This window comes from Staurois parvus, unplaced genomic scaffold (genome assembly GCF_062004578.1).
Source record: "Staurois parvus isolate SC_StPar_1 unplaced genomic scaffold, SC_StPar_1.0 ptg000205l, whole genome shotgun sequence".
In the NCBI taxonomy this organism is placed as follows: domain Eukaryota; kingdom Metazoa; phylum Chordata; class Amphibia; order Anura; family Ranidae; genus Staurois; species Staurois parvus.
Genome location: NW_028318001.1, coordinates 3,650,472 through 3,673,681, shown reverse-complemented (window position 1 = coordinate 3,673,681; position 23,210 = coordinate 3,650,472). Strand labels below are relative to the sequence as shown.

The 23,210-nt window shown below is 37.6% G+C and overlaps 1 protein-coding gene across 1 annotated transcript in view; it reads right to left on the bottom strand.

Moving 5' to 3' along the window:
* Positions 1-1,617: 1,617 nt before the first annotated feature.
* SNTG1 (syntrophin gamma 1) overlaps positions 1,618-23,210 on the bottom strand; it is a 709,360-nt gene continuing 687,767 nt past the window's right edge. The window contains exons 18-21 of the mRNA XM_089678410.1: positions 21,599-21,751; positions 16,792-16,884; positions 16,029-16,139; positions 1,618-13,705 (exon numbers count right to left, since the gene is read on the bottom strand). Of these exons, the coding sequence (XP_089534536.1) occupies positions 13,535-13,705; positions 16,029-16,139; positions 16,792-16,884; positions 21,599-21,751 (528 nt within the window). The 3' untranslated portion in view covers positions 1,618-13,534. The remainder of the gene's footprint in view (positions 13,706-16,028; positions 16,140-16,791; positions 16,885-21,598; positions 21,752-23,210) is intronic.

Genomic DNA, 23,210 nt, shown 5'->3' with positions numbered 1-23,210 from the left:
ACATCTCACGAGTAGAAGGAAAAATGGATTCAATAAAATTTCAGCAAATTTTGGATGGTAACTTGATGCCATCTGTGAAAAAGCTGAAGTTAAAGAGAGGATGGCTTCTACAAATGGATAACGATCCTAAACACACCTCGAAATCCATGGGGGATTACATCAAGAGGCGTAAACTGAAGGTTTTGCCATGGCCTTCACAATCTCCTGACCTCAACATAATTTGAAAATCTATGGATAGACCTTAAAAGACCAGTGCGTGACAGACAGCCCAGAAATCTCAAAGAACTGGAAGACTTTTGTAAGGAAGAATGGGCAAAGATACCTCAAACAAGAATTGAAAGACTCTTGGCTGGCTACAAAAAGTGTTTACAAGCTGTGATACTTGCCAAAGGGGGCAGTACAAGATATTAACTCTGCAGGGTGCCCAAACTTCTGCAGACGCCATTTTTTTGTTTTCTGTTATTTTGAAAGTGTAAATGATGGAAATAAAATCTAACTTTTGTTGACATATTATAAGAATGTCTAATCTGTAATTTGATGCCTTTTGGAGAATTTTCCATCTTTCCTTGGCTTCTTTATGCACATTAATACAAATTTTTAGCTGGGGTGCCCAAACTTTCGATCCCCACTGTATACAGAATTGTAATTGGGTTTACAAATACTTTAAATACATGAATTAAAAATGATTACTTTGATCCTTAGTTTATCTAAAATAATAGGAACTTCAAAGATTTGTAAATTGGTTTAATACAGAATTTTCCTTTTGTTTAAAAAAATATCATATAAAACTGCCACACAAGCCATTCTGCAATTTAATGTTATTAAAAATTATCTTTCCACTTCAGTCTGAAGCTGCTATAATTATCTAAAACTGTTAAAATATGTAATGCAATATGGTGGCCTGGAGGCATTTTGCACACTATTGTTGTACATAACACTCTCAAAAATATTATTTCCTGCTCACCAGCTCACTGATTTTCTTAGAGAAGATCTGAGATCCAAGCAACATATTAGGTATCCTCTGCAAATGGAACTTCATATTTGGTGAGATACTCCCTAAGGATTAATTGCAGACACTCCAAATTTCCCAGTTAGACCACTGAAAATGTACCAGATGGTTATATTAAATCACATCCTCCCATTCAGGAGTCATTTTTGCAAGGACTTGATCAAACAAACAGCTATTTCTTCCAAACAGAAAAAGGTAGGAATCAACTATGTTTGTTTAAACGCTTGCAATCTATATAGATAACTCACATTGGATTGTTTTTCTTTTCTCCTCAACAAACGTGGAATTACACTTTAACTGTTTAATATGTTTTACTGTTATTATTATATAAAAATTGAGGTGCCTTTCAGTGCATATTTGTGAATAATAGCAGCAAGTTTACTTTTATTTATATTTCTAATCTTCATTTCTCTGACTCCAGAGGTCCAGTATTTATTCATTTATTGTATACATTGCAGATTTACCAGATATCCTGTTGGTATAAACTATATTAACTGAATTAGGATTTTTGAAATGTACAATCAGATTGTTTAGTTTTGTGATATTTGTCAACAAACCCATTGTGGCGCTAAAACACAACAATCTGCTTTTATAAAACAAGCTACACATCAGCGAAAATATTTTATTCTCTTATACTTTTACACAGCAATTAAATACTTCATCCCCTTTTTCAACTTTAGTATATAACTGTGATTTATAATCTAATTAGATGGAACATTCAGTGACCTGTATAATTTATTTGTATAAAAATCAAATCACTTTACATACAATCCAATTAACTTTCTCCTCATCCCTTTACACTTGAAAAATAACAGCTGAAGATACTTAAAGATTATAGTGATAGTCACACTCAATATTGCTTTAGTCAGCAGTATTGATTACTGCATCAAACTGAGATTTTATTTTTAGGCAAATTCATGTTTAAATGTTAAAAATATTATTTACATTTTTTTTTTCTTTGGAAATACATAACCTCGTTACTCTTTAACCTTTATTATTTACAAAGCACAAACATTTTCCATTGTACTGTACAGTCTGGGAAACAAATATACAATTGTTATTTACAGAAAAAGATACAATTGGTGGACAGGACCTTGTTCCTGAGAAAGCACAATATACATCCAAGGAAGCAGAAGTCATATTGTTGTATTGTGTATTGATTACAAATATACTGCAAAACTATGCTGGGCAACACTGCTGGATTGCATAAAGAAGGTACTGAAACTGCAGAATGTATTTGATATAAAACTATAGGGAGGTAATGAAGGAATGAATAAGGGGTCTTTTACTTTAGGCTAAAAGTGGGTTTGTGTTTGAGACCTCTCTACCCAGTGAACTGGAAGTATACCACTTCCAAAATTTTCCCCATGCTTTTCTTTCAGATGCCCATACCTTCATTTGTACAACATTCTGCACAGTATCCATTGACATTAGCTGACTGTTTCAATCTTGCCAATTATGCCAGCAGTGTGAAACAGTCAGGATATGTAAGCATTTTGTGTTATCAAGCAGATACTCTTGGTTTGGCCAAAGCCAGTATACATGGCTATAGGTTGATTTACCCAGCCCTTAATGGCTCTATTTTAAAATGATATTTGCACCAATGGTATCTGCTGTATGCAGAAACAAACACTTCTGTAAAATATGAATGGTAATTCATATTAAAAACTGTGCTGCGAGAGGTATGGGAAGTAACATTGTTGACATCCTTTAAAAGAAATCCCAGTGTCCTGGTTGTCTCTGCCTTTAATACTTTGAGTCAATAACCCAGAAGAAACAAGCAGCCAGCAATGACAAAATCAAGTTATCTTATCTGCATATATGCACTGGGTTGGTGACATAGAAAGTTTTAAAACCAATAGATTAGCTAAACAGCTCAGTATCTAACTCTCCTAAATCCTACTAAATACTGTTCTCCTATCTAAATAAATAAATGAATCCTAGCAGCTATGTAAATGCCTTAGAAGAAGGCACAAAGATATACAATATGTGTAAATTACTACAATGCTAAAAACCTCAATATAAAGTGTTTAAGGTGTGCACGGCATGCACAATAATACTAAGAAATGTGTGGCTCCCACAGGGATTGAGTGTTTTTTCCTATAGTGTTGGGTAAAACACTATGAGAATGTAAATGGTTTAACAGAATTAAAGATATACACTAAGAAAGTTACCCTGCTCTATTAACCAACCTACTTAAAGCTGAACTCCAGCTTTCTGTCACTTTAAAATAGTTTGTGTGGACCAAAGTGGTCCAAACACAATACTGCCTTCACTAACAGATGTGTCCCCAGTGAGCTCTGTAGAAATGGTATGTATCATTAGCTGCATACAGTATGTGGCTCTGTGTTCCTGCATTGAGGAGGGAACTTTCCATCCCACTCCCAGGACAAAATTGGCAGTAATTTAGCGATGACTACAAAGCTTCCTCTGATTGGTCACCTCTCCCCCTCAGCCAATTCATTAAAAAAATACAAAGTTTCTTGTGACAATTCGATTTTGTTCCAGGGCAGGGCATGAACTCTCTGCTGGAACAGAGTGTTGTATATTGTTTGGAGCTGATGCTACATATAGTACTCACAGTGAGTGCATTTGTCAGTGAAATAAATAGTTTGTTTGGATCAGAAAGTGGCAGAAAGCAGGAGTTAGGCTTTAATTTAAGGGGTCATCTTCATCTGGTGAGTTTGGTCTGAAGCCCCTTTCACATGGGCAGACTGATTGGGATCATCTTTCCGTTTTTCAGGTGGACCCAATTGGGTCATCCATTGTTCTCTAAGGAGGATTGTTCTCTATGGGGAGGCGGGTACAAATGGACATGTGTCCATTTACACCCCCTGTATCTGATCCACTAAAAACAGACGGATGGGAGATCCATTCCACATCCCTCTAGTGGATCGTATGAGTCAGATGTCAGATTTACATCCAACCGCCCTGTAGAGAACAGTGGGCTGCATCTGTGTCCACTCTGCACAAGCAGAACAGATATGGACCTGTCATCCACCAACTCAAAGGGGATCAGCGGACAGATTCCCCACTGAGCAGGCAGATCTGCTTGATGGAGTCCAACCTTGTAAAAGAGGCCTACCTGGGGGATGTTTTTTCAGAGGAGGTGGAGCTGGTAATTCATTAGAAGCTTTTTAATGGCCAGTCTTTTGGAGGGACATCTTAAGCACTTTTTCACACACCTACCAGCACTTTGAGATTGTAATTTTTGAAGTGGACAATATTTGCACTTTGTGGGCCACTTAATGAAATTATTTATTAGCAATCATTAATATGTGTTTGATTTTTCAGTAACAAGCATTATCAGAAGGAGGTCAGTAATGGCAGCCCCTTATTTTTCCCAGTACAGGTTTCCTTTGAGTCAGATGAGGTGACATAAACAACAGGCAGAAATTGCTGAGGTCTGGGAAGGACATGAATAGATAACCTAAAACACTGTAGCAACAAAATAGAAAAAAGGTACAGCAGTAAATACTGCATTACATAGTACAGAAGGAAGAGAGACCCAGCAGGACTTACAGTGCATTAAACTTGGAAGTGGTTGGCAGCCAAATCTAACTTGTAACTTGTAGGAGTTTAGGGGTTATGTAGTTTAGGATATTTAATTGTTTGAAAATGAAGTGGGCACATCAGAAGGTGTTGGAAACCAGCTGAAATCAAATTGCATCACAAAAAACTGTTTTAAAAGCCAAACATATTAACCAAACAACCCTGTGTTTATTTCATCAGTTTAAACTTTTTTGCATCAGCCTAACTGGGTCAAAAAACAAAATCCTGAAATAAATATGGAGGCTGCCATTCTTGGCTTCTCATTCTGCAAATGCTAGTTACATTGCTGTCATGTTGTCCTCTAACTTCATACTAATATGATCATTCACTCTGGTTCAATGACTCAAAGTATTAATGGTGGTGCATCAGCAAAACAGCCAGGGAACCAGCATTTTTTTAAAGGAGGTCAGCCATGGAATAACTTAAATACTGTATATGCTTTTGACCCAGCAAACTAATCTTTTGTGATTTACACTATTACATAGATTACCCAAATTATGTTGCTTGGTAAAAGTAAAAATGTAGAAAGTTAACCTAACAGAATTTATCCAGTATGTTACAAACATAAGTAAAGTGACATAACATATAACATAAGCCCAGTACAGTTTAAGAAAAAAAAAATATTTATTTAATAATATAAAAAAAAAAAGATACACTAAGGGTACGTGCACATGACCAAATGAACATATGACAGCTAGTATGCAGGCTCTTGCTGGCAGCAAGATCCTGTTGAAAAAGTTTTCTATAGGCATATACCAGTTGAGCAATGTTTGCGTGTATAACAGGATAAATAGCCCTGTTGCTAAGATGCAGGTGGCTTCCCAAGGAATCTGCCTAGCCTTCTCCTTTGCTAGAACACAAATAGCTTCTCAAAGGAGCCAACTAATGTGCTTCATTTCCTTTCAAAAAAGTTGTTTTACATCCTTCCATTAATAGAATGCATTTGACTCCTAAGGAAATCGCTCTACATTGCAAGGACACAGGCGGCTATTGCTGCCTAGCATTCATAATTGCTAGGATGCAGGCATCACCTGAAGCAAGCCACTAAGCATCCTTCTGTTGCTAGGATGTAGAAATGTGTATGTATGTATATATATATGTATATATATATATATATATATATATAATTTTTTTTTTTTTACAGATTCGAGTGCATCTGAATACAATAGACCTGCAAAAAGATCTGTTAAAAAGTTTTCTTGTACAAATGCAGCATTTTTCATGGCTGTTTACATGGGCCATAAATGCTTTGCTTTTTGGATGTACAGTTTCTCACATTTCGAACAATTTCCAGCTCTCATTAGGGTCTGCTTTATATAACCTGTCGAAGTCTAAGAAGTTTCCAGTATCCCATAGCAACAAGGTCTCTTTTTTTGTTCTCTATGAGAAGTTTATGAGGAATCTATCTGCTAGTTTTAATATTTACTTCCTTTCCCTAGGGAGCTGTGATAAACACACAAGGCTGGCGTGAAACTGAAAGTAGAAGAGCATGAAGGGAAAGCACAGCAATTATCTGCAATTCTATCATGCCCTGTTTTTTTTTTTCAGGACATGACAACATTATGTATATATCCTACATTTTGATTATTTTGTTTGTGAGATGCTAACGTTAATAGAGGAGTTATCAATTAAGGTTACTTGGGACCAGAAGAAAAAAAAACTGTCAAGAAAGATTAGACAGCATATTATTTTTTTAAATCCAGAATAAATATAATACTCTGTTTTCATGGAATATAACCTTGAGCAAATGTAAGAAAGATCATTAGTGAAAGTTACTATAAATACTTTATAGAAAGAGGTATTTCCATATGTCCAAGTCCTGCCAAATCCATTATTTAGGACATATCACTCATTTATAACCTTGTAGCCATCTAAAGTATGTAGCCAGAAGGATTTAATGCACAGTCATTTATCCAAAGTTTTTGCTTGTTTGAAGCTAAAAAGCAGCAAGGTCCTGGATGAACATCGCCATGAGAAATAATCGCCTTTGTATTATTCCACCCACGAATCTTGAAATGATAAATCCCTTGTTTTTTTAATCTGGCAAAAGTAGTGATATAGAGGTATGAATTTTATGGTCGGGCTGAACCCAGCCTGTTTGCAGTTCACTGAAAGGATGAACAAACTGGCCATACCTGGCCAGTTCACCTGCCCGAACCCCTCCACCCATAAATCTTGCAATTATAACTCTGTGTGTTCTAATTCTGGCTAAAGTGGTGATATGTAGGAGTGAGCTTCAGGTTTGGGTTACACATGAGTTCGACACAAACCTATCCTATATGCAATTCACCTTCCTGAACTCCTTACTCATGTTTGTCAACAAATCAGCAGATAGTCTGTACTTTTGTCATGCTTGCACTTTTACTGCAAAATAGATTCCCACAAGCTTCAGTTTGTGAACAAACTGGCCAGCAAGGATCCTGAGTGATGTCACTTAACAAATATGGTCGTAATCATATTGAATCCATGATCACATGATCACATTACATTCAGCATCTAGTTGGGATCTGTCATTTGTGAGAGGAGTAGTGGTATGGATCTACATCACTGGAAAACATGATCAATACTCAATTTTTATGATGAGACATTGTTGTTGTTTTTTTGGTTTTCTAGTAAAGGCTTTACTGCCCCCCTCAAGGGCATGTGGCCTGGTGTGGTCAGAGAGTGGGTGAGCACTCATTTCCCTCCACCTTTTCTTGGCCACCCAAGTTTCCTGGATAATTGTCTGTTGTTAATTTTTAGGGGACCCATGATATTTTTTCTTAAAGGGACAGTACATATTGTTTACAAAAAAGTGTACTGTCCCTTTAATGAAAAGAAAAATGGTGGGGTCCCTCTGAAAATTGATACTACACCCTTAACCAGGCATGTGGCCTGGATGGCTAAGAAAGGAGGGAGGAGCTGGATTGTCCCTTCCTTAAACATACCATGCCATGTCTTCAACACTAGGAAATACCATGTGATGGGGAAAGGGGCCTCATCCCCACATTCTATGCCCACAAAAGGATGTAGGGCTCCACATGAGGGTCTTATCAGAGTTTGGGAGCACCCTTTGAATTAAGGGGTCTTTCAGGTATCTGCTCCTTCCTTCCCTGGGGAATGAAAACAGGGTACATAGTACCTCTTCTTACTCATTTACAAATGTAAATGTAAAATAAAAACACCCACAAGGTGAATTAATCCTTTATTAGAAATAAATAAGCAATGTGCCGTGATGTAAATAGAACTTAAATAATATCATCCTGTGATGTACAGTAGATTGACGTCATGATAACTCATGATAATCCACCTCTCGATGATATTGATCAGCAAGAGGTGCTGCTCGACAATGTTCACCAGCCACTATTCCTGTCGCAAATGATAGATCCTGGCAAGCTACTCTAGGTCAACAAGGTGACTGGGGATGCTCAGTTACATTATCCAGGTTCCCTAGCCATTTTTCAAACAGAAACAGACCAGCCAGGGACCTGTCATTTACAGGATGTAGCACTACTACTGTACTTACAACAGTACTACTGCTACAGGGCGGCGGGGCTGTGCAAAATCAGATGTATATACATGTGATTTCTATTTCCAGGTAGGGGGCGCACAGCGATTGTTGGGCAAAACTGGCAGGGGAGAGACTTGTGTGTAAACAACACAGGTCTCTGTCCTGCCAGCAAGGACATGCTGCTTTGTATTTCTCTGCAAAGCACAGAAATACACAGCAGCATGTCTCCCTAGTAAAAGACACACAGCACATTATGTAAAACAGCATACTATTACCCCTTTGATCGCCACAGATGTTAACCACTTCCAGTGTCATTAGTACAGCATCAGTGCTTTTTATTAGCATTGATCACTGTATTAGTGTCATTGGGATGTCAGTGGCAGTTAGTCAGTTCCCACCCAGTGTCAGAATGCCTGCCGAAGTCCCGCTATTAATCGCTGATAACCGCCATTACTAGTATTGAAAAAAAAAAAAATCCCAGTATATATACCGCCATTTGTAGATGCTATAACTTTTAAGTAAACCAATTAATTTACATGTATACATGTATTGGGATTTTTTTTAGCAGATACATGTAGCAGAATACATTTTGGTCTAAATCTATGATGCAATTTTATTTTTTAAATTTTTTTACTAGATATGTTTTATAGCAAAAAGTCAAAAATATTATTTTTAAAAAATTTCGGTATATTTTTGTTTATCGCACAAAAAATAAAGACCACACAGGTGATCAAATACCACCAAAAGAAAGTTCTATTTGTGGGAAAAAAGGACATAAATTTTATTTTTGTACAATGTTGCATGACTGCACAATTGTCAGTTAAAGTAACGCACAAAAAAATGGCCTGGCCAGGAAGGGTAAAACCTCTGGATGGTAAGTGGTTAAAGTGGTTCTAAAGGCTGAAGGTTTTTGCTTTTGTGCATTTTATGCATGAAGGTAAAAAACTTTCTGTGCGCAGCTTTCCTCCCCCCCCCCCCCTTATACTTACAAGAACCTGATCTGAATTCAGCAATGTGCACAAGGACAGAAGCTCTCCTGGCTCTCTCTCTCCTCATTGGCTCCCACTGCTGTCATTTACAGGCAGTGAGGAGGGAGTGGGGAGCAGGACTGAGTCATACTCTGTATGTGTTTATGGACACATATAGTGCGGCTTAGGTGCAAACATGCATGAGTGCTCCTATTTCAAGGGGCTTGCTATAGGGGCATTCAGCAGGGAGTAGGAGGCAGGAGCAAAGTGGAGAGCCTGAGAAGAGGAGGATCATGGCAGCTCTGTTCAAAACTATTGCACAGAGCAGGCAAGTATGACATTTTTTTTTAAATTACAAAAAAATACCTTTTGTATATACTTTAATGCTATAACCAATTATTGACATATCACCAGCTGGTTTCTTTCTGTTTCTAAACACAATGGGTCATTGATCCTGGGTGTTTTCATTCACTTAATATGGTCCTAACCATATTTGGTCAATGATGTCACTTAGCATCCATGGTCTTGTCTTACAAAAGCTGTCCAGGATCTTTAATTTGTGACAGGAAAAGCAGGGTGAACATTGTTAGGTGGTGTGTCTTCATATTGGTGAGTCAACATGGTCAACAGATCATGATGATTATGTGGATTTACATCGCTGGATGACTAGATTGATATATGATATCGGGGACATGGTTTGCTACATTTTTATTTTTTTCTAAAAAGTGACTTTTTCATGGTGTGGGTATTTTTATTGACTATTTACTTTTTTTCTGAATGAGCAACAAGGGGTACTATGTACCTTGTACTCATTCACCTGGGAGGGGGGGGGGGCAGATTTCTGGGGCCCCTTGTTCTAAATGGAGCTTTTAGATTCCATTAGCCTCCCCACAGACCCGCACATCCCTTTTAGGGGACAGAATGTGGGAATGAGCTCCTTTACTCCATTAGCATGGAGACAATGTGCCTTGCAAAGAGGGAGACTTTTTTTGTCTTTCTTTGCAAAGTACCCTACCCATTTATTAGAGGGACCCCACACCTTGTTTTTTTTTCTAAAAGGACAGTACACATCGTTTACAAACATAAGAATAAGTAAGAATAACCCCAAAAAAACACGTGGTCTACCTATGGATTTATAAAAGACCCTTATCCAGGCATGCAAATTGAATGGACAGGAAAGTAGGGCAGTAATAGGGGCCTTATCTCCACATCTTGTAGTCCAAAAAGGATGTAGAGAGGACTATATATCCAGGTATCCACTTTCCTTCCCCAGGTGAAGTATAGAGTACATAGTAACCATTAGCACTTATTCACAAAAAAATGTAAATAGCAAATAAAAACACCCACACTTTAAAAAAAATGTCCTTTATTAGAAGGAAATAAAAAAGTCTCCCCATGTAAATCCAATACCTTCCCCTGTAAATCAAAAGTCAATTACATTGTCCAGTGATGCAGATCCACGTCAGTCACAATGACCCACCAACTGCATTGCAAATGATGGCTTCTATATGTAAACAAATGGGCTTGGAATGCTGGTTGATGTATTTGACCAAATATGGTCATGAACAAATGGTCAATGACATCACCCATGACCCCTGGTCTGTTTGTTTACATATGTTCTTTAGCAGTGTCATCGCTCCCACTTCTTATTGACACACCCTGCCACTGTTTGTAAGTAATGTCACATTTATAGGAATATGATCTACAACTTCACATGCAGGTTTAAGACATTCCTAAAGCATGTAAAATGAAATGGTACTAAAAAAAAAATGTTTTCATTGGTACATGGCAGTGCCCAGTTGCTCTTTTTAACAAAAACTTGCAAATTGTCCATGAAAAATTAGCCAGAATAATATATCAATATTTGTCTCCTATAGACGTCTACAAGTTTGGCGCTATGATTGAGGTTAGTTGACCTTTTTTGGGTGTTGTAAACATCCTGTGAACTGAAGTAATGGTTACTCATACCTAGTGATATTTTGTCACTTTAAAATAGTTTGCTTGGACCAACCAAGCCTAAAAGAACTAATTACCTTCACTAACAAATGCACACACTGTCAATAATGAAAAAGTGTATGTAGCATCAGACATATATAGTACACAGCGCTGTATTCTGGCAGAGGGACTACCCATCCTGCTCCCAGAACAAGATCGAGTTGGGTCTAGCACTGCTCAGCCATTCACAGAAAGCTTCATATTTTCTGACAGAGTGCAAGGCATCTCCTGATTGACTGAGGTCAATATGATTACATCATCCTCCCACCTCTCCACCTCAGCCAATCAGAAGAGGCCTTGTACTCATTCAGAAAATATAAAGTTTCCTGTGAATGGCTGAGCAGCATTCAGCTCGACTTAATTTTGTTCTGGAAGAGGGACAAGAAGAACACAGCGCTGTATACATACATATACAGTATATATATATGTATATACATATAGTTGCTACATGCAGTTTATATAGAACTGACAGTGGCTGCAATGGTTAGTAAAGAAAATAGTTTCTTTGCATGAGCTTTGCCCAAACTATTTTAAAGTGACAGAAAGCTGGCGTTAGGATTTAAAGAGAAACTATAGACATATAACATTAATTCAGTTATGTATTCTTTAGAAAACCATTAAACATATCTTTAAACAGTGATCTGTTCTGATATTAGCCTCATATAGTTTCTTCTGTGGCTCGGACATGAAACAGAAAAATGAGAGATGGCACTCTAATCATAATACGACTTTAGGTTTATAGGAGGCCAGAGCAGGTGGATGAGATCTCAATATTGTGCCTTAGGCTGGGGTGGATCTTCTGGAGAGGTCCATAACTTGCCTGCAGCTGTCTTACAGGGTGGCTGTATGAACATGGCATGAACAGAATTACAAATACTTTGAAAGTTAAAATAATTAAAATATAAGTATTTTAATTGTGTGTTTAGCTATTTTTTTTGAAGTTCAGCAAAAAAAAATAAAAAATCTAGATTTGTAAATTGCAGCTCTTCCAGTAAATGGCCTTTGTCACAGGGAGGAATTGTTACTGTTGCAGCACATGGACCATTATTTCCAGCCTTTTAACATTTAAAAAAATAGTGTATTTACACATTTGAATTATGAATCATAATTAATAATGAGCTCCAGGCAAAGAGATGAAATACATAAACGGAATGGTTTAACCTGCAAAAGGATGTGCATCTCTGTTCATCAATTTCTGAGATTTACACAACCTACACAAGACAGCCAGGTGGATCACAACATTTGTAGCAAAGGAATACAAAAGGTATCCTTTCTCTACCCCATCTATCTAAGATCATCAGTTTGATCTTTCCTTCTATCAGCATGTTCCTTATCAACACAGTTGCAATTCAGCACAGTCCTGTCATTGCCTTGCAGTCTGGTGAGTGCTGGTGTACCATGGAATTGCAAAAGGCTAATATCAAATAAAATTCAGGTATTACACTCTTTTCATTAAAAAAATAATAATTTATAAATACAGAACTTGCTTTATATGACCCTTTTATACCTCCCTGGAGCAAAAATATAAACTCTAAATATTTAATTAAAACGGCCATATTATTGTTATTATTAAACTTATTATTATTATTTAAGCCTTTAAAAAAGAAATGTTCCTTTTAAGTGCCTCTACAATACCTTAAAATGTTTTCAAAGAAGGAAACTACAAAGAGAACAATGCTAAAATGCATTCTTTGATGAAAAGAGCCAATATGGTCAAACAGTTCTTTCCATTTACATAATTTACATAGATTCAGCCAAGACAGACTCTGTACATAGTTTACAGATACTGGAACATCCTATAAATATAAGCTGAACAATGCTAACTTTGTCAAGTACTTGCATGGCTTTCGTGTCTCAATTACAGTAATGCATGAAAGACAAGAAGGAAGTAAATCAGGAAAAAAAAATGCAAACATAAAAATTAACAAGGTTATTGTAACAGATTTAGCGTTTGATGAAAATTACTTCTTACCTGCACTATAAAATAAATAAATAGTATAACATATCATCTGATTCCTTTTCCATGGGATAGGGTTTTTTTAGTGCATTTCTTAGGATATTGTTTCGGGGGGTTACTATGGTTTCCCGTATAAATGCTTTTCTACATTTGTTACTTTAGCAACATGTATTCTGTCCATAAAAATAATCAAGATCCTTCTCCTTTTTGGCACTTTCACATTGCAACCTTAGAAAATAAGTGCTATATTCATGTAGCCATTTTATTTTTTTATTTTTCATATTTGTACACTAACATTAAAACACAGAAAATAATAAAAACATGTCCTTGATTTCCTGGGTTTTTGTAGCGAACACAGACCTTTGCTTTTCCAGCTGCCATGTGGTATCTTCCAGGCTGAACAATAAGTAATTGTCATTAATCCATAGGATGCTTTTTCTGCATAAAAATAAATGAGTAAATATTCAGGTCTCCTGAGCTAGAGTCCCAGATCCACCATTCTATAAATATTCGCTCACAGTTTGCGTATCCTCAGTAGGTGAGTGCATTCCTTTTTGGACATGTTAAGTTGAGTATTTCATTTTACAAACACTCGCTGTGGCACCAGAAGTTGATACAGATGAAGAGGCAGCTCCCTGACTATCAACAAATAAAGGGTCCAAGCAAGCGACTTTAGCAGCAAAGAATGAATGAATGCAGTGGAGGACTGCAAATAGATTGGAGAATTCCAGCTCCTGCAGAGAGATAAATCACCAACACAGGACACATTATATTACTAAATATAAACAGAGCTGAAAAAGATTTCTTTTTTTCTTTCTTTACTGTATGTATATATATATATATATATATATATATATATATATACATATTTATTTATTTATTTATTTTTCTGTGTTTATATACTGTATTTAGTTTGTGTTACTAGTGCTAAGGCCATCCACACATGAGTAGATAGATATCTCATTAACAAGATAACATTTAAGCACCACTGGTACTATGGACCAGGGATTCTTTTTTCTGATTAGGTTGATGGGTGAATGCAGCATGTACAAGGTGACAGCTCCCTCTGCTTATAAAGGGATAATCTGTGGATGCACACCAATGACTTTTCAAAAAAACTGGAAGTCCTGTGTAAAAAGCATTTAAAATCCCAAGTAACAACCCCCTTAGGGAATTTCTCTAAAGCTTACTCTTCAACTGTCATAAAACATGCTTGGAATGAGATACTTGCAAAGATCATGCCATGTACAAAGAGTCCATTGGTTGTATATCCAGCACTCCAACAGTTACAGTATATTCAATAGCTTGTCTCAACAGTATAACTAAAAGGTTATTATTATTATTCAAATATTACTTACTGTTTATGTAAAGCCAAAACTTTTTTATTTTTTTAAATACAGCAAGGAATGGTTAAAACTACTGTCTACTATCCCAGGAGACCTAACAGAGGAAATCTTATTTAAGAAGAGTGGAAATTCCCTCTTAAACAAATATCACCAGAAAATGTACTGTATACCCATTGGAAGATTTCTGCTCAACCAACCTTTCTGTGGCAACTTCAAAAATGTTTAATTTTCATCACTTTTATTCCCAGAAACAATGATCATCGGGTCACTTTAAACCAGAATTCCAGGTTTCCTGGCCCTTTAAATAATTTGTTTTGTCCAGCTTGGAACAAACAATTTATTTGCGTGCCTGAACAGACTGGCATCTGCTTAAGTATTAATATACTGTAGTAGCTTGTGCTACATAGAGTAAACACCAGAGCAGCACAGTGGCTAAACGGTTATCACTTCCACCTGGCAGTACTAGGGTCGTTGGTTTGAATCCCAACCACGGCACCACCTGCCTGGAGTTGGCATGTTCTCCTTGTGCCTGCGTGGGTTTCCTCCAGGTACTCTGGTTTCCTCCCACACTCCAGAGACATGCTGGTAGGTTAATTGGATCCTGTCTAAATTGGCCTTAGTATGTGTATGTATGAATGTAAGTTAAGTGCCTTAGATTGTACACCCCTTGAAGGTTAGGGACTGATGTGAATGTACAATATATATGTAAAGAGCTACATAAATTGGTGGCACTATATAAGTACCTGAAATAATAATAATTATGTTCTGGTAGCAGTATGAGCCACTTCCTCTCTACTGCTGAATATAAGGAAGTAAGTCTTAGCATACCTCCATCATTTAGGAGGAGCCTTTTTTTTCAATGAATGCAAGGATTTCTTTGATTGGCTGAGGTGGAGATTGTGACATCAACTGCCCTCCTGCTCACTCTCAACTAATCAGAGCTTGCCTTGGAGCTTTATTGAAGTCTAAAAAAACCCTGATGTTTCACATTTGAGCTAGATACAGAGCTCCTTCCCCTCTGCCACCTTGCAATTACTATTGAACAAGGAAATATTTGGTACTGAGAACTTCCATGTTCATTTATAGATTTTGTTATGAATGGATAGGATCAACAACATGTCAGCCATTGTCACAGCTATTACTTAAGCAGCAGAGTCTAAGGGACTCTTCTAAAATAAGTTTAGCATCTCTGAAGTTATCATGAGCATACTACAGAAGGGAATGCAGCAGACAGAAAGGTTACTGAGCTGGCCAGCTGAAAGTTCTATTCCATTGTAACCCTTGCCCCAGTGGCTATGAAGAGATAAGTTGACAGTGATAGTTTTATGTTAGTTTTATGTGACAGCCTAGCATTGCAATACTGACCTAATAAAAAAAAATTAGAATAGCCTAAAGAATATATATACACAGACAATGACTACCATCTTCTCTATTAGTATATTGAGTATACTAATTATACACAAATTATGGGTCTATATCTACATATTTCATCTATTGTTCACCCATCTACAGTACAAGATAGATAGATAGATAGATAGATAGATAGATAGATAGATAGATAGATTTTGTTTAGTAATTTTTGAAAATGCAATGTAGTTTTTTTGTAACTATAACATTATTACTATTACAATTGCCAGCTTATCAGAATTTACGTATCATAATACAATCCAACTATTTTACTCTATCGGAACAAAAGCTGGTCTGCATTTACCTTTGCTTCAATTTGTTTTGTATCCTGATTCTGGAACAGAAACTTGATTTTACTTTTCCCATCATCTGAAGAGCCTTTCAGCTGAGAAAATTTATACCTCCATAGAATAGCCTTAGAAATAAAACATCAAAAATGGTACAGTGAGCTCAGCAATCAGAAAAGAGGTGTGTAGTAAAGTTGTAGGCAGTTCCACAAAGAAAAAAATTCTTAACATCTACAGCTGTACATATGACTATTTTTTTCCAAATAAATAATCATTAACCATTGTTTTAGTTTCTTAGGATGTAGAAAAAAATCTTCAACTAGTGACTTCTACTGACACCAACAATTAAAATATCACCCTTTGCTTTGGTCTGCTTTTTACAGTCTTAACTTTTAAATTCTTCCCCTAATGTAGACATCAAAAGGCACCCAATATTACCTTTATTTTATTTTCTTCCTCTGTGTTTACTTCTTAAATCAATTTAATTTTGATTATTTAAGGACTTTACTTTCTTGACTTCAAGTCTAAGCCCTACCTACCTGCGACTCATTGGTCACTGAGGGATTCTCATTGGGTATGTCACAGTTTCTGCTCTTAAGTAGGACTTTCAATTTTAAAGTTTAAATTTAAATTATTGATGGATGTATTTTAAGCTCCGTTTATGATAAATAATGTTGTGCACAATTTATACTAAATCAAATAAAAAAAAATCAAGAAAATTGTTTTTAATCAGAAGTATTATTGATGTGAATCAACAGCAACATTTTTGTAGTTGTTTACCTTGGTTGCAGCATCAAAGCAGATGAATCCCATACCAAAGTCAATGGTAAGGCCCATTAAATGGCTGTCAATAACACAGGCATAGGTTTTGCACTGAAATAAATAATCCATAATTATTACCAATCAACATAGATTAGGTTACAAAAAATGCATTGCTAAAACAGACTAGAATGCACACTACACATTTCTTTTAAATATTAAAGCTCAAGGATGATATAAGACAGAAATTATTAAAGTTCTGCATTTATTAATATATAATTAAATTTATTTTTTTATTAAACACTAGTTTAAGTACCTATATTTGACTTGATATTAGCTTCTTGCAGTTCCCTGCATGGCAAAAAAAAGCCCTGAAAGGGGAGAAAGAAGCTGCAGATGGAAACTGCAGCTGTGCTGTAGTGCTCATTGTTCCAACAAGGACCATGTTGCTATGATCTGTTTTTTCTCTCACTGTCCAGTCACAGGCGGGGGGAAGGAACAAGACCTACAACTCTTACTTAACTGCAACAGAGAAAAATTAGGTCTCCTACCCTGCCACAAATGGCCGTGCTGTTGTAGAGCTGTGTATGTAAATCTCAAGACTGGATAAACAAGAATACAAATGTTTAGTCAGGTAAAACAGCTCCCGTTTATATATTTTTCCTCTGTGTATATAGATGTTTGCCCACAGTTCAGTTTTCATTCCCGTGGCCCTGTTGATAACATACAAACTATGTGCATTGTAAAGTATGCAGATTGAACTCTAGCCTGAAATGGCAATGAAGTGGCTAATGCATTTGATTTGCAGCAATCTGGGAATAACAAAAATTTGTGTAATGTGTGTTGCCACACTTTACTGCAATGCAGCTTTTAAAGGAGAAGAATGGCCAAAGCTTTTCTGGCCATACTTCTCCTATGGATCACAAGAGTTCAGTTAGTTCTGCACTCTTGTGAACTAAAGCCCACTGTCGGCTGATGTCACTCAGCCACTCTAGGCTCAGGAAAGATCCCAACTGAATCAGCAGCTAGTTTTGCCTCTCAGTGAGTTACTAGGGGGCTAAGCCATCCGTTCCCACCCTCTCCACAGCCCGAACCTCCAGTTTGCGCTGGAGGGGCAGAACAGAGAGCTGGTGACTGACAGTCAACAGCTCTCTGCAGGCTGACGACCGAGATCTGAGTGATCAAATACTGCTGATAGCTCAGTACTCTGTTTTAGAAGTGGCAGGGCACAGCTGCAGCCATTTAGGTAAGTATGAATATTTACTTTTTTTATTCCCATATGTTTCTTTTAAACTCATTTACTGCTTGTTAAGAATATCCAAATATTTTCAAGTCTATTACCTTGTCACAGGTTTGCAATTAAAAAAAATGTCTAAAGTAAAAGGTTAAAAGGTTATATAAGTAAAACAGATTCCCAATGGATCTGTGTGGAAAAATCTTGCCCCGTATACAATACCATTCATAATCAACAATGAGGATTTTGTCCCATTGAAAAACAATGTCACTTTATTCCTCTGGAGTTAAAAGTTGAATCAGATTTTCTCTATGATTCAGAAAAGTTTTGTATGGATACTCATTGACCAGATTGGATGCTTTGGACTGTGAGTTGTAAACTGAATGGCTTGTCACAGAATTCATTAAAGAGTCAATCTACCCAAAAGTGATATTTTCGTTATGGGTATATATTAGTAAGTCGAGTTACTCATCAGCTTAAATCAGTTGGAGACACCAGAAGCAATACAATATCTACCTTCCAGTGCCTTATATTCCTTTGTAATGGTTGAACAGGCAGGAAGGGCTGAGAACTAACCACAGTAGTCCTTAAAGTTATAAGAATTTAGTGTCAAGGGCTGACTATATTTATTCCATTCCTGGAGGGGAAAGTTTGTTTTTTCTGCATGCAAGTTGACTTCATGGTAATTCTATTTATCTTTCTGAATTATGCACAATATTAAATCATAAACCAGATGACTGAAATAGGTTATTTTCTTTTTATTTCCTTTCTTTTCTAGTTAGATGACTCTCAGCGTGAAAATAAATGTAATTTTGGAATGATTATTTTAAGCTGAATGGACACAGTTATATTTATTGTATTTGTACTCTTCAACTCTCTTTGAGTTCAGTACTTTATAGAAAAAGCAGCATGTGATATAATTATCCTGACTAAAATTTTAATTTTTACTGTCGAGGCACACTGTGAGACTATATTTTCCATATGCATGCAAGCTGTTCCTTTCATTAAAACATATCCTTTAACAGGAACTATGACAGTGATAAATAGTTATTAATGTTTTCTTCTTTCATCAGCATTAAGTCATTGGCCTTACAATCTAATTTAGGTGACTGTTGAACATGTCTAATAATGCACAAAAACAAAAAAGAATGATAAATAAGTACCAGTCATGTTTATGAACAGAAATCTATTTGTAAATGTGTCCTTTTAAAAATAACTAAATATCATTAATCGGAATTATCAAGACTGAACTGAGCACAAGTACTATTCAGATGGAAATACAAACTTCAAATTTCCATTTTCTTAACTTAATGCTAAATATATAGCAATGTATAATGCAAAAACAGTGGTATTCAAATGCTTTTAAAATTCATTTAGGGTTTGCATAACAAGAATATGGATGTAGCTACATTTTGAAATGCTGTCCTGCAGGGTAGGGACACCTCAGGTAGGGTTGTTTATGGAAGGGACTGCAACGTAAGATAAAGTATATGCTTTCCAGGTAACAGTCCTGGCAAATTGCCATACGTTGGCTTATTGTTTTATGGCTTAAAGAGACACTACATGGTTTGGATTCAATGAGCAGGAATGCATGTACACCTTTTCAAATTATCTTTTAAAACATGGCACACCCATGGGAATGGTGTCACATAGAAATAGACATTTTCAAAAAAGATTTTATATTTGGAAACAGCAGATGTTTGATTCATCCGAATTTCCAAATGAACTATAAAAATAAATGGCAACGAATCCAAAAAAAGTTATATTAAAAAAAAAATAATGCATTTGTTTCATTTTGAATTTGGTGGACAATATCAAATTCATTGCAAATAGCTGGTTGTTAAGGAGCAGGTGACTCCTGCATGCTTAGCAACCATGACTCATGAATCCTGCTGACAGCAGAATGTAGACAAACAAGTGCTGGCATAGAATAACAAAAAACAGCTTGGGGGTCTTCCCAACCCACAGCAAGCCCTTTAAGTCTGGTATGGATTTTGAGGGGAACCCCATGCCAAAATTTTAATAAAAATGACATGGGTCTCACCACCAAATCCATACCAGACCCTTAGGTCAGGTATGGATTTAAAGAGGAACCCCATGCCAAAATGAAAAAAAAAAGTGTGTGGTCTCACCTAAATCGTTACAGGACCCTTATCAGAGCCTGGCAAGCCAGGAAAGGGGGGGGGGAGAGTGGGCACTCCCCCTTCTGAACCATGGCAGGCCACATGCCCCCAACATGGAAGAGTGCTTCTGGGGAGCACCTTGCACCTCTGTTGATGGGGACACAAGCCTCTTGCCCACAATCCTGGGTTGTGGTTGTGTGGGTCTGTGGGTGATGGGCTTATTGGAATCTAGAAAGCCCCTTTAACAAGGGTGCCCCCATATCCCAGCCCCCCATGTGAATGAATATGGGGTACATATTGCCCCTACTAATTCACCAAAAAAAGTGTCAACAGAAAAAATATTTAAATAAATAAATAAATGCATGTTTCCTGAAGTAGATCCAACGTCGATCATGTTGAACATCGAGCAGCGTGAAAAAAAATTGCTGCAAACTGAATACGACATGTCCAAGGACACACGGTGAATGACAGGTTAACATGGGGGCGGTGTAACTTGTGGACATCACTGGATGACCCTGCCCCCATGTCTACTAATCATTTTCTATGTGTCCCTGGATGATGCACAGCAGGGCATTGTTTCATGCGTTTATCGTCATTGATATTGGATCTACTTCAGGGGACATTTTTTTGTGTAAACTTATCAAAAACTGTGTTTGTGTCTTTATTTACTTTTGACACTTTTTTGGTGAATAGGTATTTTTTACCCCTAGTCATTCATATGGGGGCAGGATCTGGGAGTCCCCTTGTTAAAGGGGGGTTCCAGATTCTGATAAGCCCCCCACTCGCAGACCCCCACAACCATCACCTAGGGTTCTGCAGAAGAGGCCCTTGTACCCATCAATATAGGGACTAGGTGCTTTTTTTCCTCCAAAGCACCCCCCATGTTGAAGGCATGTGGCCTGATATGGTTCGGGGGGAAGCTTGCTTGTTCCTCCCTTTCCTGGCCTGGTGAGCTGCATGCTGATAAGAGTCTGCTATGGATTTAGGGGGGGACCCCACACCTTTTTTTTATTTTTTGTGGGGTCCCCTAAATCCATACAGTATTGGTATAGATTGGGGGGGGGCATGCTGTTTTTTTTGTTTTTTAAATTTTTTATGCCAGCACTTGTTTACATTATGCTTTCAGCAGGGTTGGGAATTAGGAAACTAAATGGACAGTATTTAATATTAAAACTATACTACTAGAAGAATATTTTACTTGAGTAGAAAAGAGTATGTCATATGCATAAATGAGAAATATGCAGGCTCTTTAGATTTCTCCTACTGTACAAAAGCTAATACATCAGTTTTTAGTGGATTAGGTTTCTGTGTTGTGGAGTTTTAAAGGAGCAGATAGTGATCACAGTGATCATCATTCAAAGTCAAAGAGGTCTTCCCAAGTATGACTGACAATAGAATTGAAATATACTGCAAAATGTAATTTTCCAGATTTACCTAATCACATGTAAATGATACCATAAAGAGTTCTTGCCTGTATCCTTTCAACTTCTAGAAAAGTTGCCGTGTGGAATGCTTTCTCCCAGGTTGTAAGTTCATTTTCCAACTCCACAGAGAAATACAGGTCCTCCCCAGATTCCGACTGAACACCAAAGCAGTGTTTCCGCCGATCCAGAAGATCACTGTCCTGATTAAAACCTGAAGTTATACAATCTGGCATACATCAAGTAATATTTTTTTTACAGTTCCCTGATTTAAGTATTCCACAGTTACTTGAACCATAAGAATGAACAGCCATACTATAATGAGCAGAGCATAACCAACTTTTTATTTAATAAAATATTTTTGCATGAACATTTTTTGAAAGGTTAGACAGTCTGGAGACTGATCAATATACCGTATTTGCCGGCGTATAAGACGACTTTTTGACCCTTGAAAATCTTCTCAAAAGTCGGGGGTCGTCTTATACGCCGGTACACATGTTAGGGGGGGCTGCGGCATTAAGTACAGGGGTTTGCAGGGGCTGACGTCTCTTACCTGGATCCAGTCCCACGACGATCCGGTCCAGGAAGCACGGCGTCTCCTTCAGTTCGGACACTGGATGTTCGTGCGGCTGCGCGGCTCCGCCTCCTCACCGGTGATTGGCTGCCAGAACTGTAGCTCAGGAAAGGCACACAGGCGGCCAATCACCGGCGAGGGGGCGGAGCCGAGCGGCCCCGCGAAAATTGAGTGCCGGAGCAGCAGGTAAGTGCTCTGTGTAGAGGTGCTGCTGCAACCACATATGCTGGCTGCAGCAGCACCGTACTAGAACAGGGTCAGCAAGTGTCAGTGGGAGGAATAGTGCCCCATCATTGGTGTCACTGATACCAATGATGGGGCACTATTCCTCCCACTGATACCAACGATGGGGCACTATTCCTCCCACTGACACCAACGATGGGGCACTATTCCCCCCCCCACTGACACCAACGATGGGGCACTATTCCTCCCCCCACTGACACCAATGATGGGGCACTATTCCACCCCTCACTGACACCAATGATGGGACACCATTCCTCCCACTGACACCAATGATGGGGCACTATTCCTGCCACTGATACCAATGATGGGGCACCTATTCCCCCCACTGATACCAATGATGGGGCACTATTCCTCCCACTGATACCAATGATGGGGCACTATTCCTCCCACTGACATCAATGATGGGGCACTATTCCTCCCACTGACATCAATGATGGGGCACTATTCCTCCCACTGACATCAATGATGGGGCACTATTCCTCCCACTGACATCAATGATGGGGCACTATTCCTCCCACTGGTGTGCATTGGAAGAGGGGTAGTCTTATACGGCGAGTATAGCCCAAACACTACATTTTAGCAGGAAAAGTAGGGGGGTCGTCTTATACGCCCAGTCATCTTATACGCCGGCAAATACGGTAATGTAGCATTGTTTTATAAATGCATACTTTTATATTACACCGATATATCTAATGTTAGCTTTTAAACTTTTTATAGAACAAATAAACATATAAAAGGCAGTGTCTTCAGCCGTTGTCCATGTGTTTCAGAGTAAATAGGTAGAGCTGACATGTGTGATTGGGAAGTGATAGTTCTATAAACAGCCTTCTGCATTGCAATATACA